Source organism: Nipponia nippon, unplaced genomic scaffold, assembly GCF_047370975.1.
Source record: "Nipponia nippon isolate SJK-2023a ecotype South Korea unplaced genomic scaffold, ASM4737097v1 scaffold_12, whole genome shotgun sequence".
In the NCBI taxonomy this organism is placed as follows: domain Eukaryota; kingdom Metazoa; phylum Chordata; class Aves; order Pelecaniformes; family Threskiornithidae; genus Nipponia; species Nipponia nippon.
In genome coordinates, this window is record NW_028262313.1 from 14,627,465 (window position 1) to 14,641,875 (window position 14,411).

General features: G+C 39.0%; 1 protein-coding gene across 10 annotated transcripts in view; it reads right to left on the minus strand.

Annotated features, from left to right (window-relative positions):
• KLHL13 (kelch like family member 13) overlaps nt 1-14,411 on the minus strand; it is an 87,070-nt gene that overhangs the window by 58,057 nt on the left and 14,602 nt on the right. For 3 of the 10 annotated variants that reach the window (XM_087748957.1, XM_087748955.1, XM_087748956.1), the window contains 2 exons: nt 10,208-10,266; nt 1,038-1,109 (listed from right to left, as the gene is read on the minus strand). The exons of 2 other annotated variants lie outside the window; for them this stretch is intronic. In XM_087748957.1, the coding sequence (XP_087605083.1) occupies nt 1,038-1,109; nt 10,208-10,227 (92 nt within the window). In that variant the 5' untranslated portion in view covers nt 10,228-10,266. Of the gene's footprint in view, nt 1-1,037; nt 1,110-6,549; nt 6,596-10,207; nt 10,267-14,411 lie in introns of all 10 variants that reach the window. 5 more of the 10 variants (XM_087748964.1, XM_087748961.1, XM_087748962.1 and 2 more) reach the window with 3 other exon arrangements.

The window sequence follows — 14,411 nt, forward strand, 5'->3', positions numbered from 1 at the left end:
TAGATCCCTGTCACGTCCTCAGGAAAAAAAAAATCAAATAAAAACTAACATTCTTGGCACAATGAAGCTCCTTTACAAAGGAGTGCCAGAAACTTTTGTACCAGCATCTATTTCATTGCAAACTTAAGGCATCTAAGCTTATGTTTTCTTTTTCATTTAAGCATGAAGTTCCTAATTCAACTACAAAAAGCATGAAAACTAACAAAGATATAGCGTACACCTTAAAAGATTTTCTACAGAAAGATACTGCCCTAGAAACATACTGATTTTTCTAGCTTCTTTGAAAGAATGAAACCAGTCACGCCAACAAATTAATCAGATCAGACAAAACTACAATTACAGGTGTGCAAAGTACAGCACAAGATAACAAAGTAAACAATTTTGTGGCTTCCTGAAATCAGGTTCAGTTAGTTAAAACATAATTGTTCCTTTATTAAGAACTTTATTTCAAGAAAGGAAGACACTGAAATAAGGTTGCTGGAATTTCTTCTGGGACAAGGGGATCACCTCTACTCTTGCCCTAAATCTGTGGGTGTTCTTTCTAAATAAAAGAATAAGCACAAAAAGATTAAATAGCAGGTAGAGTGTAATCAAGAAAGACAGAATGGCTGATTTCAGTATATTTTAAGACAGAAACCCCTTTCCAGCCATGTCAGGAATGTTTTTAGCCCACTGAAAGATTTGATTAGTAACCGTTACTGCCTCCTTGTTCTAAAATTGGTCTTTGGATACCTAAAAGCAGATGCAAGGGCAGCTGGATAAACTAAATCAGAAAAAGCCACAGAAATCATGGATTAGAGCATCAGTAAGACTAAAGCTGGGGGTTTTGCTGCTTTCTTTGAAAAAGAGTGTCCATTACTTGAGGAACAAATTAGCTTACAACTCACTAACTAGGTCCTTTCGTTTCTTAAAGGCATCTGCTAATTAGCTCTTCCAGAATTCCTCAGTTTTCCCGACAGGGAAAAAAGCCTTCCGGGCTGCTATCCTGAAGAAATCCCACTGACACCTCTGCAGGAATTCCGGCACTTGCAACATACCTGTCACGAAGCACTGCTGACACCTCCCCTCTGAGCACAGAATGATCCATGCCGCCCAGGTTAGTAACTCCCCTGTTGACCAAAGGAGATAGAATGTAATATGTAATTTTAGATGGGAGCAGCCACACTGAAGTGTGCTTAACATGGCAGAACACATGAAGTTGCAGCAAATAGATGCCAAAGACCTGTGGAGTCCATCTTTTGGGTTTTTTTAATAAGAAAATTAGGGGGTTTGTTTGAAGAAATAATAATGAGCCACATTCTAAAATCTATGCAGGCACAGCAGTTTCTGTGTGCTGTCCATCTCCATACCACCTTTTGAGGTTTTTACAGAAATATGTCAAGGCTATCAACAGCAGAAGAAAGAAAACTGACTCAAAAATAAATTCCATCAACTGAACAAAGGAAAAACAATTGTGACAATATAAAAAGCACCAATCTCAATGAAAAGCCTTTATCCCAATCTTCCCCAAACCTAGTGCACACAAACTCTTTCTGCATGAATTTACTATCTACTGCTCAGCTGCACTGCCTGTACTTCTGCTACTCCCTTGACTACCATAAACTTCAATTAGTTTTTCTTTTGGCTTGCAAAGACAGGATCTAATCTAGGATGCTAATTTCTAATTAACTTGTCTTGTATTCATGTGTGCTTTATGAACAGAAGGAGAACATCTAGGAGGAAATATAATCATAGTATTCCGTTTCAGTGCAAGGACCAAAGCTTCAGCGCACCAAAGCTTCGCTGCTCCTTAACTGTTAAAAGTCTGAACAGACATGATAGCAGACTTGGGCCTAATTTGAAGCACAAACAGTAAATGAAGTGAGAAAATTGAATTGTTCTCTTATTTAATTTCTCATCTTTGTTCAACTTGGAGAAGAAAAGGTTGAGAGAGAAAAGGTCGACTCACAGGTTTCCAATACCTGAAATGTAGTTGTAGAGAAGACGGAGGTACTCCCTTCACAAGGATGCACTGATTTTTTCCTTTTTTCTTCATTAAAAAAAAATCTTTCTTGAAAATGTGTTAAGAATTCAATTACTTTCCAATGAAAAATCAACATTGTCACTTTTGTCACCACAAAGCATTCCAGACAATGAAAATATTCTGTATTAAAAAAATAAAAATCAGGGAACTTTACTAGTTTTTTCTCTTTGCCAACAAAGCATCAAGAATGAAAATGAAATTCAAAAGTTGAATTAGGTCTTCAGACATTTTAGTATTATGAAGCCTTGGGTGAATGTGACAATATTTGTATCAAAATAATCTCTTCATTTCTTCTTTTCTACCCACATACTACTTCGAGTCTTTGGACAAATCTACATTTATGCTTTTCATCTCGCCTGCAGTACTACATCATTAGGAATGTGCAATTTTGCCTGACTGGTAATTTGTTTCCCGGGGGGAGTAAAGAAAGAGTGTTTTGTTTGCAGGATTTTTTCCTTTGGCAAGAGATTGAAGATATAGGAAACACAAAGGGTGCTGTTTCTCTAAAGAACTTACACATTCAGGCTAGCAAGAGTCTTAAACAAATGCAGTTACATTGATAAATCACTTTTATAAATTTAGGTCATCAAATCAATTGGGAAAAACTGGGAGAAAAGCCATCTTTCACAAGTGGATGCTGCCTGTATAAAGAGTTACTGTCAAATATACAACAATTTTTTCCAGGATTATTTCTCCAACATCTTCAAGATGCAACCTTTTCTCCCACGTTATCTACCCAGGTAAAATCCATCTTTCACAAAATTAAGTTATTCCAGTTTCAGAAAAGCTCCACATTTCTTAAACCTTTGAAACTTCTGCAATGCGTTCCTGCCTTATCCCTTCAGCCACGTTAATTTACTACAGCACATCCATCCAATACTCCTGCTTCTCTCACCACATCGAGCATGAAAAGCTGCTTTCTAATGCCCTTCAGGGCTCAGAGCTTTGCTGTTTTTGCAACATTTGTTCCCCTTAATTAGATCAACCTTTGGCAAGCCTTCCAATAAGCACCTCTGGGTTTTCTTTCATGTGACCCCTTATGCACCAAGGTGCCTTAAAAAAAAAAAGGCAGCGATAAGTTCTCCTTCAAAACAACCACCAAGTTGGCAATGACACATGGCACTTGACATTGCTCAGAGTGCTGATACACTGCAACTACTTCTTAGTCGCTCTGTTTGATTTTCTATAGATCCCCATCTGTACCTGCTCTCTTTTTGCACTCTGAGTTATAAGCACCTTGGGTGAAAGATGTTTTTTTATCTTTGTATCCCAGCATTGCTTCTGAGGTGAGTATTCAAACAACAAATTACCTAAAGGAGAGTTTCTGCAAATTAGATATTGAGCTGTACTTTTCACAGCATTTTCACACAGACACAAAATTAAGTAAAAGCATAGGATCATTAAATTGGAAAGAATAAAAGATCTAAACTCATTGCAGAATCAGTCGTTCATCTAGATGAAGTAAAAAAAAAAAAAGAGAACTCTGCTTCACAGGAAAGTTCATAAATTTATTTCATAAATTTTTATTTATTAGTTTAAAACACGAGACTGCATCCAGTAAGGTAGACTCTCCGTACGCCTTTGCAGCAGGAACCAGGAGCTCAAGGTTGACAGAGCACAGGTAAGCATTACAAGGGCAAGTAAGCAGCAATTGTTAAGGCAGCACTTCGCCTCTTGCAAACCCAGTACAAAAAGCAGATTATCTCTGCTCAAAAGCCACCAAAATTAAACATGACAAGAGAAGCAAGCTGATTGCCGAGAACTCTGCTAGCACGATAACAGCAGAGGCTCAGGCCTTTCCATCAGAGGCTATTATGATCCAGCTGCAAACACCCAGATGCAACATCTGTTGAGTCAGGGTTGCTTAGGAGCAAGTGTTAAAAAGGGCATCAGACAATCATTTTATCAAAGATTCCCCATGGATTTTTCTCTTTAATTGAAAAGACACTATGACAGTGTTCCTTACCACATTTTTTAAAAAAAATAAATCAACATACCACTTCCAAAGCTATTCAGTTTTGGTTCCTTGAAGCAAAAGCAAGAGATTGTTGTTAAAAAAAACAAACAAGTGGTGCGAAACTGTCCAAAGTCTAAAATTTAAGGAAGCTTCTGTTACTAAAAACCCAACACACTTCATATCGCACATAGGAGTTCATTAAAACTCAGCAGTAGGCGTATGCTGGATCAGTTCAGACTTCCTGAAATGCCATTTACAAGCACCGTAATTTCAGGTAAACCGCATATACTAAAAAGGAAGCAAGACTGTTTAATAGAACAGGATCCACTACACTGAACTCCATAACACAAAACGGTATTTAAAATCAGTGCAAGTCATTCTTGTTTTATGTAAATCATTCTACTGCAAAACTAGCTTGCACAGCACACAACAGAGCACCATTAAGGCAATGTAAACATCTGGCTTGTGAAAAATACACTCCAACATGCGGGACGCAAACTGGCAATGGAAATACTACTAATCTGCAGAGTATAAAGCTCCAGAAGATCTACTGCCTTGCCCTCATCATCCTAAAACATGTCCCAAAACAGTCCAGAAGGACGCCTGCACCACATGAGAATACAAACTGTTTCATTGCATAACTACAGCAACCTTCAATAAGACATTGTACAGACAGCAAAATAAGCCTCTAGAGCTGTTACATGGGGAAAGAAAAACCTTTAGAGAGTCTTAATGCAATCAAACCTATAATCTCAAAACCATTCAGCAATTTCAACCTCTGCATAACATTTGTAGGAGCACAATCATGCTTCTGTGCTCCTGAGCTAAAACAGGATTATTTCATTGCCTAAGTACACTGGCATCTGTGCCCTAACGGATCTTGGCTCTCAAGTCAGTCCGTGTTTTGGCAGTCATGGGCTTCCTAATTTGAACTCTAAGAGTGACAAGTCTGACAATACCAGAGTCATTGTTCAATTTCAAGGCAAGCACAGAGTGGCATTTTATATAACGATTTATGTAACTAAAGTTTAAAACCAAACCTGTCTGCTTATACACTCATTAAGTGACATGCAGGATAAAAGCTGGGCTTAAAAGCTCAGAGCACACTTTTACTCAAACTCCAATCCACTAGTTTGCGTGAGCCACAAGTCATCATCAGAGATCCCTCCTCTCTTTGTACATTATTTCTATAGTTTATGTGAAGCAAATCAGCTACTCTTCCCACGCCAATGACCTTGACGATGACACTGCCTCCAACCTATACCCCTGTGTCTAGACTAACCCCTCAGCCTATCTGCTATGGCTTTGTAGCTGGCAGCCTCACCAAGAGCAGAGACAGAGAGCTCTTCCCCACCAATACTTCACATCCAGCAGACCCCACAGACACGTCTCGTCAGACTCTAGCAGAAGGGGCACCTCTTTCCACATCCACCATTTCAGGCTGTATTTCAGGTTTTCGACAGTAAGCTGTGAAGAACCAGGCTGGTGAGTCCCACACACCTAACACGCGTTAGAGGTAGCAGAAGGGTTCTCCCTTGCCCCCTTCCCTTCCATTCTTCAGTGCCCTTAATTTACTGCCAGCAAAGTCAGCTTTTACCTGAAGATTTCCAAGGATGAAAAAAACCTACCCTGTTACACAGCATCACATTTCCCAAGACTGGGGCAGGGACCTGAAAGTCACCCATTTCCACAAGCAGCTGCATGTGACACCAGGTCAGGGCACTGTGCAAGACAGGCTCAACCCACTGCACTCAAAGTAAAGTAGCGGAAAGCAGAATTTTTGCAACGCTGAGATGCGTGTGTCAAAGCATTGTTTTAAATGAAATAGTCTTTTGAACTTTAAGTTAGCTGATCAACTGTTTCATGCCTGGATTTGCACAATGAACCAAATGTAAATTCTCACATAATTATGGCAAGATGAATCAAACTTTTATCAAGCTTATTAACTGGTCCAAAAATATGCAATCAGTTTGATGTACAAGTTTTCTTAAAATGTTTACGTCCTTCTGTAAAGGACTTGCATTTCATCTGCATTTTTCATCCCTCATAAACGCTTTCTCCAATGTAAGTCACCTATGGCAACAACTTCAGCATCTTAAAGCTCATTCATCACCACCTACACTTAATAAATCCACGCTGGTGAAACTGATTCCACCAACTAAAGTTTGATTAGATGAGCATTGCATTTAAAAAAAAAAAGGGGGGGGGGGGGGTGTCACACAGAAGCAATCCAGCAAATACAAGTAAAAAAAAAAAAAAAAACCTGTATTATCTCCAATAAGACAACAGGACTCATGACATTTGGATCCCACTTTCTCCTCACTCGCGGTGAAAAAAATCCTGGTAAGAAACCAGCTGCTGACTGTCAGTTATTTTAAGAGCATAAAGCTTTATGTGGTTACTAAGATCAGGGAAGGCCAATGGAACATATTAGTCCATTCATGAGGAAACTGAATAGCTTAGATACAGCATGTCCCTTCGGTGTCCAACTTGTCACATACACCCCTATTCTACTGATTACCGAGGGCACAGCTCAAGTACCTATTACTATTGTACAAATTAGACTTACTCAGACATGGGCAGATGTCAAGTAGAACAAGGCACCCTCATTCAGCCTGTCAGGAAAAAATCAGCATCAGGAATGGGCGTGCATCTCTGTTTTGGTTGAAGCACTTCATTTCTACAATTTTAAATTAAATATTACCCAATATACTTATGAATTAATAACTTAAGTCTATGAATGTAGGAGTCAATACTACTAGGTGAAAAAGCTTTTATTGTACATTCTCACTTTATTAACAAAGCCACATTTGAACTCAATGGACTAAGTTGCAGTATATATTTTAAACCCTTTAAAGCTTGCTGCTTGAGCAAAGGTGAAACATTTTTCTACTTTTAACGAGAAATCCTGTACATTCAAAACTGCACAGTAATAAAGCATGATAAAAACTATAACAGGTAAACAGCTATTTCCATTGTACAACCCACAAACTTCATATAACTGCATAAAGAGAAAGACTTCATATAACTGCAGAAACTAACTTCATATAACTGCAGAAAGAGATATTACAGCACAGAGGTTAAAGCCAAGGTTATGATCATGTAGAACTGGGAAAAGAAACCAGTTCTGGCACCTCAGACTAAACTCTATTCAATTCATAAGCTATCCCATTATATCTTACCCATATTCACCCTTGCAATATGCCATAAGAATTAACGAAACTAGCCACATAGATATTACCTGTTATTGCAGCTACTTACGCTGACACAGAGGAGTCTTAATGTAGGCAAATCCAGAAACACTGTTCACAGCGGGTGTCATTGGCTGTAAGCCTTATCCGCTCTCTGAAGTATCAGAGCACAACCTGACCCAGCCATATGCTGAAGACCGTGAAAAGCTGACTGCTACGCAACTAAAAGGTCCTTAACAGCAACCATCTGTACAAATTAAATGCTAACCCCACAAAATAACTGTTATGTATTTTTCAGAGCCTTTTCTGAAAATTACCACACTAAAAGATAGTCAACACCTGCAAATACACTCAAAGAAAAATGTATGTATTACCAGTAACTGTGGCATCACTATAAAAATATTTTAAGGTATGTAGACTGATACTCAGAACATTTATACCAAAACTGTATTTCTTGTAAAAAAAAAGTAACAGAACAATCAAGTTCCAATTTTATTAAGTTGATAATAACAAAGATATCTTCTTTAAAAAAATAACGAAGTTATTTCTCAACTGCAAATTTTTCCAAGCTCTATAGAGTGATACCCAGCTGGCAAGTAAATACAACTGTAGTTGGCTAACACACTGTACCTGTCTAAAGCACGTGAAACTTATGCAAGCCTGTACAGACCAGGTGGCCACACAACTTCTACTTCCTTCATTCACCCTTACACCTTCTAGAAAGCTACAGCTAGAGTTTAAAGAACATTTTTATTTTTAAAGATAAAGATTTTTAGTTATGAAAACGCTCCTTTGCCCTAAGGAAGCATCCTGGAAAGCTGAAACAAAACAATCTGAACCAAACCAAGTCTTTGGTGATATCCCCTCACCTCATTACTAACAGCAGAAATCTCTGTTGCTGAGTTTGGAGAATTTAAACAGGGACACTTTTAAGAACAGTGTTATCCACAAGGGAAGCAGCCTAGGGAAGCAGTAGACCCCTGCACAAGTCCTACCTGACTTACAGGGTCAGAGGTGGGACTGCCAAAAGATGACTGTCTCGGGGGCAGACCAGAGCAGTTCAAGGAGCTGCAGAAAGAAGCTCTGCCCACGAGATCTAATCCAGGGACTCTGCTTGAGCCCTGACCAGAAGCTGAAAACAAGGAGAACAATGCGTGCCATGACCGAGAAATCAAATACTCCACTACTCTGCTTATCCACAAAAGGCATCACAGAACGCAATAGTTTTATTTAAAATATTAATTATTATTCTTAAAAGTTATATTATTATCATTAAATAATATTCTGTATTATCACTACTACTCAGCCAACTGTGACAAAGCCTTCATGGACTTTGGCCACAAGAGAGTGATCTCAAGGTCACAGAGTAAATCAAACCAACACTGTATTTCCTGGGTAAGTCAGCTGGATCAGCACAAGGATTTCTCCTGTTGCTTCATAAAGAATCCAGCACCTGGCCAGGACACCACTACAAAGAAACCCTCCCGCAGCCTTCCTGAACTGGCAAGCAGAGGCTGGAAGAAGCCAAGGGAAAGATGACTGCAAGCCAATATTATCTTGAAGCAGATTTTCTCTTGACTGAAAGCAAGACAGACTACCAGCCACTATTTGCAGATGCCGAACCTCATCCCAGAATGAGGAAATTAAGCATTAATGACAATTTTTTTGAAGTAGTTACTAAACTACGAATCACAAAACCGTATCTAGGAAAATATGCAAAGGGCTCCAGGATGAGGGAAGCCTAAAAACCATTTTAAAACTTTTTTCTTATATCTAGGTAACAAAAAAGTCAAATCCCATGTAACAATCCAAACTGGTTCCTACCTAGGAGTTTAGTCAATGACTAGGCTATTAGAATAAAGGGATATTTTTCAATTTAAAAAAAAAAAAAATTCATGGTGTAGCATTAATACTACATGTGCGAAAAAAAAATTTAGAAATCGAGGTGCCTGAGGTAACAGCAGCTCTTCTAACTTGAGCTCTTCGGTGCCAAGAAAAGCACGGAAGTTGTCCACAAAGGCACCATTCTCCTAGATAATTATCATTAGAACAAAGCAGTAGCTCTGGAGTATCAAAACTTATGGTTTAAAAGAAAGCACTCAAGACCACATTACTCGTACTATACTTAAAAAAAATAAGCACGAAGACTATCATGGAAAATCCTAAAATAACATGCTGCTTTAATTCTCAACTGTTACTGGAAATTTGGCAAAAAAAGGCAACACTGGGACTGATCGCCCCAAGGGGAAGAGCTGGCTGATGAGTCTACAGCACTAGAAACATAGTGTATTTATAGAGTCCATCTGACAAATAAGACATTGCATCACCTAATTGTGATCATAAAAAATGCCCTTGTTTCCACAAAAGTAAATCCTTTAAGTACTTATGTAGCTACAGTTATAGTCTGACATAGAGATTCTTCCTTTCCCGTAATATTTTGGGAGCGCAGTTTAACTGCATGCTCCCAGAATATTGTTGTGTTCCAGCAGGCAGGAACTGAAAGCTTTCAGGAAAGCTTCTATCGACTGCTACTATTCCCATCTTCTGTACAGCAAATATATCAGACTTCCAATCACAATTAGACAAGGACAATACAGTGTTAATAACCTGTCATGTAGAACAGGTAGCACCTGTAAGCTTGACAGAAGAGCTTCTGTAAGTACAGAGTTAACCTTACTAAATAAAGTAATATATATATGTATATATACACACACACCCAATGTCAGGGGTTTTTACTAATGTCTAGAATACACGCAGCAGTCAACAGTAAAAGCCTTTGGTAGACTGATCACTGTAGAAAAGTTCGGCATCATGGTTAATCATTTATGAAACCATACATATTCTATTGCCCTGTCTTCCCAGCTCTTTATTTCAACCATCAGCTTTGTCTATGGTTTCCATGAAGGGCTCTGTATTCACAGCTTTCCAGAACCAAATGAAACCGTTAGGCAAATGGCACAGTTATTCTAAGTTAGGAAAAAAAAAATCCCACATTAGCATTTTGGGTTTTTTAGCACACACACAGCAGTTACTCACAAAGTGTCTCTCCACATCATCTCTGATAAGCGGAATTATCTCCTCTGTTCTTCATGCACCTGTAGTCAAACAGAAAAGAATTGAAGCAGGGTCACAGACAGACATCCCGAAATAGCATCTCCCTCTCAGATCCCATGGATTTTCACAAAACAAACCAAGATTCATTCCCAACATTCACACAAAATACAACTTTTTCCCCATTTCACTAACTTTCTCCAGTAAAATTACAGAGACAAAGGAGCACAAATGAAAGAAAACTGCTTCTTGTGTGCATGCATTACACTGCTCTTTGCTGTGGAAACAAGGATGAATTATGAAAACTAATCAAGTGAACAGAGAGAGCACATGCCCTAGATTTTTCAAATAATCTCTTGGTTTAACCCAGTTGTTCCTGAGCCTGCCTATCCCATGAACAATTTACTAAAATGGAAGCTGTGACTGATTAAAGCCACCTTTCATTTTAAGAGGGAGAGAAACAGCTCGAATTATTTATGTGCAAGACGTAATCACATTAATTTGTACAGAAGAGGCCAAAATTTTAATGAGTTCCATTTTTAAAGTCTAATATAGTTGATCAAAAACTCCTTGTTCAATTTTTTTATGTCTCAAGAGTATGATATCTTACAGCCATTAATCAAAATGAAAGACTACAGACTATATTCGAGTCTGTGAACTCGTACTTCCACTTGAAGGGACAGTAATAAAGTTCATAGAATCATAGAACCGTTAAGGTTGGAAAAGACCCTTAAGATCATCGAGTCCAACCCTTAACCCAGCACTGCCAAGTCCACCACTAAACCACGTCCCTAAGCACCACGTCTGCCCGTCTTTTAAATACCTCCAGGGATGGAGACTCAACCACCTCCCTGGGCAGCCTGTTCCAGTGCCTGACTACCCTTTCGGGGAAGAAGTTTTTCCTAATATCCAACCTAAACTTCCCTTGGTGCAGCTTGAGGCCGTTTCCTCTTGTCCTATCGCTTGTTACTTGGGACACTGTAACATTGGGAAGTTGTAACATTGCAATTCGCTGACATTATTTAGCAGCAAAAATTGTAAAATATAAACTACACAACACCCCTGAAAAAAGCCATACGTCTGATTTTTGGTCTTTTATATATTTTACATTGATAAACATAAGTGAATGATAAAAAATTAGTAGCCGTATGAATTTGATATTTCTTTAAAGCAATTTACTGTTGATTCACAACCCAGAGCAGTTTAACTGCATGCTCCCAGAATATTGTTGTGTTCCAGCAGGCAGGAACTGAAAGCTTTCAGGAAAGCTTCTATCGACTGCTACTATTCCCATCTTCTGTACAGCAAATATATCAGACTTCCAATCACAATTAGGCAAGGACAATACAGTGTTAATAACCTGTCATGTAGAATAGGTAGCACCTGTAAGCTTAGACAGAAGAGCTTCTGTAAGTACAGAGTTAACCTTACTAAATAAAGTAATATATATATGTATATATACACACACACCCAATGTCAGGGGTTTTACTAATGTCTAGAGTACATGCAGCAGTCAACAGTAAAAGTAAAAAAAAAATCCTATTTCTTAGTTAATACTTAACATACAAAAGTAAATTAGTATTTTTAGCTATGGTCAGAAAACAGTAAATCTATGTAACAGATTTGAAGTCACAGGTCAGTTTACATATAACAGAAAACAAACTTCTGCAAATCATCCTCTCCCCTCCAATTGCTCTGTACCGTTACAAATAAAATCCTGACTTCAGAGAGTAGTTCACAAGCAACGCTAATTTAGGAGCCTGTCTACAATTTTATTTTGTTAAAGAAGATGTACTTATTTAGTGGAAAGAAATTGCACACAATATTTGTAAGCATGAATTACAAATTCAGTCGGTGCTTTGCAATACTTTAAACATGCCGTAACAGAGACTGCATAAATAAGAATTGTTTAATAGCATCTGACTTGCCCACTGCCTCCCACTGATGCTAGAGCAGTGGTAGAATAAGGTGGTTCTTAACTCCTAGTGTTGCTGCACCTTGGGACATCCTCTTCTTTCAAATAAACTCCAGGTTTTCCTCTATTAAAGAAGTCTGCTGAGTAAATAGGATACGTTTTATCTATCCTGCATCATAAAACTAACATGTTCAAAAGGTATTGTGTACATCTGAACTGCTTTCCTACCATCATACTCAGAAATAGTTATTTGCAAAGTCCTACGTGATGTGCAGCGTAGTTAATGTAATTAGGACAGATACTGCAGTCTCACTCCTTGTTTTACCTTCCCGTGGGCGTTGCGTGGGCTGCTCTGATGAGGCAAATAAGCTACCCAACAGTACGAAGGGATCAAGAGACAGGTGGCCCTCAACTTTGCAAAACTCTAAGGTTGGGATTAAATTAATTCTAAGAAATAAATGAAGTTGGCCTCCTCTTGGGCAAGCGTACACTGGAGATGGGTTTGTGCATACAGTTAAGCATCTTCATTCCATACACCTGCTCAGTGAGGTCAAAACCATCCTCCTTTGATGTGGTCTTTTACGGGGTTGCTTATTTGTATGTATCAACTATACTGCTCACTCCAGCTTGCTTAAAGATTGGGAAGAAAACCTGACCTTTCAGCTATTAACTACAAGTAATTTCATACAGAAAAGTTTTAGTTAACATTCAGCTTCAATGATAGAGCCGCTATCAACTTTTCCATCCTCTCACCGTTGATTCTACATGCCCAAGACACAAACATGACAAATTCACACCTCCACTTACAACTTTATGGCTACTCGCTATGTTCACGGAAAGCACAAATCTGATGGCCAGCACTAACTTGCCTCCCCCTGCCAGGCACAGGGGGCTGAATTTCTCACTGCTGTGCAAGTCCCACAGATCTCTTTGGTTTGTGGTGTTTGCTCTTGCTGCTGCTGTTATATTTTGCCCTCATTCTTTCAGATACGCAAAAGCAAGTATATATATTTATGAATAATGATTCATTTCCTATATAACCCGTTATATTTGTTTTAACGACCTTCAGCATGGGTTTAGAAAGATAATTTAAAAGGGGTGTGGTTAAGACCCATGTAAAATTGATTAGCATTTCACAGAGAAGTTAAACTACTTCCAACTCCACAGAATAAATAAAAACAGTACATGTGTTGGTCATATGCCAGTGCACACAACTCATATAGCAGACACCCTGTGAAACTATTTTATTTTTATGCCTATATTTCATCTTCTATCAGAATGCTTTAGATATTTCAGAGTTGACAGACAATGCACATGGCTTATATAGGTTACTTGTATCAGTTACAGTCAGCTCTTCAGAACAGCAGCAAATTAGTGACACAAGACATGTCAAAGTGTACAATAAAGTGTGCGGGGCACAGTCTAGGAAGCCATTAAATGAACAAGCCCATGCATCCTCAGTGGAAAACATATGAGCATACAGTGAATATGAAAAAAAACACTCGTCAGGTCAGAGGACCGACCTCAGCAAACTTGTCATTTCTACAGAAGGCAAGCTGTTTTCCAATGATGCTCAGAAATCACAAAGCCAGAAGATGCTGTGATTTAGCCTGACCCACAATGTTAACGCAGTCCTTTCTCTAGCACAGTAGCCAGTGAAAATTAAAACCATAACAAAACAGAACTGCTGAAAAACAGACTGTTGACTAAATCCACAGGGAGCAAGAGGCTAAGTTCTAGCCTGGGAACACTAACAAAGGACACAGTTCCACATTACACTTAGTCTGACCTAACTACCACTTGCCTACCCCGTGCTGAACGTAACAAACCAACCAGCTGCACATTTCAACAGAAAATGGCTGTGGGAGGGCAAGCGGTGCCCAGCCCAGCCAGTGCTGCCTCCCACCAGACCAGCAAGGCAATCCCACTCCCCGGGCGGCAGCCGCACATCCCCGGCACTCACTGAGCAACCCTGTGGCGAGCAGAAGAAAGCAGCTTTGGCCCTGTTAGCAGCAGCTGATTACATCGGACATTGAACCATGCTCTTAAAAGAGCTGCTTGCATCTCTAAATAAGGAGTAATAATAAGAGAATCTTTCTCTAAATACAGAGATGCCTAAAAAGGCATTTTTATCTTAGAAGTAGGATGTAGAACAGCCTGACGTAGGCATTTTCAGAGTGAACTTTGTACACGTTTCTGGACCTTAGCATAGCCTCCCATTTTTTATAATGGGCAGAGCTGCATTACCTGAGAGCAGCATTAACATACATCAAG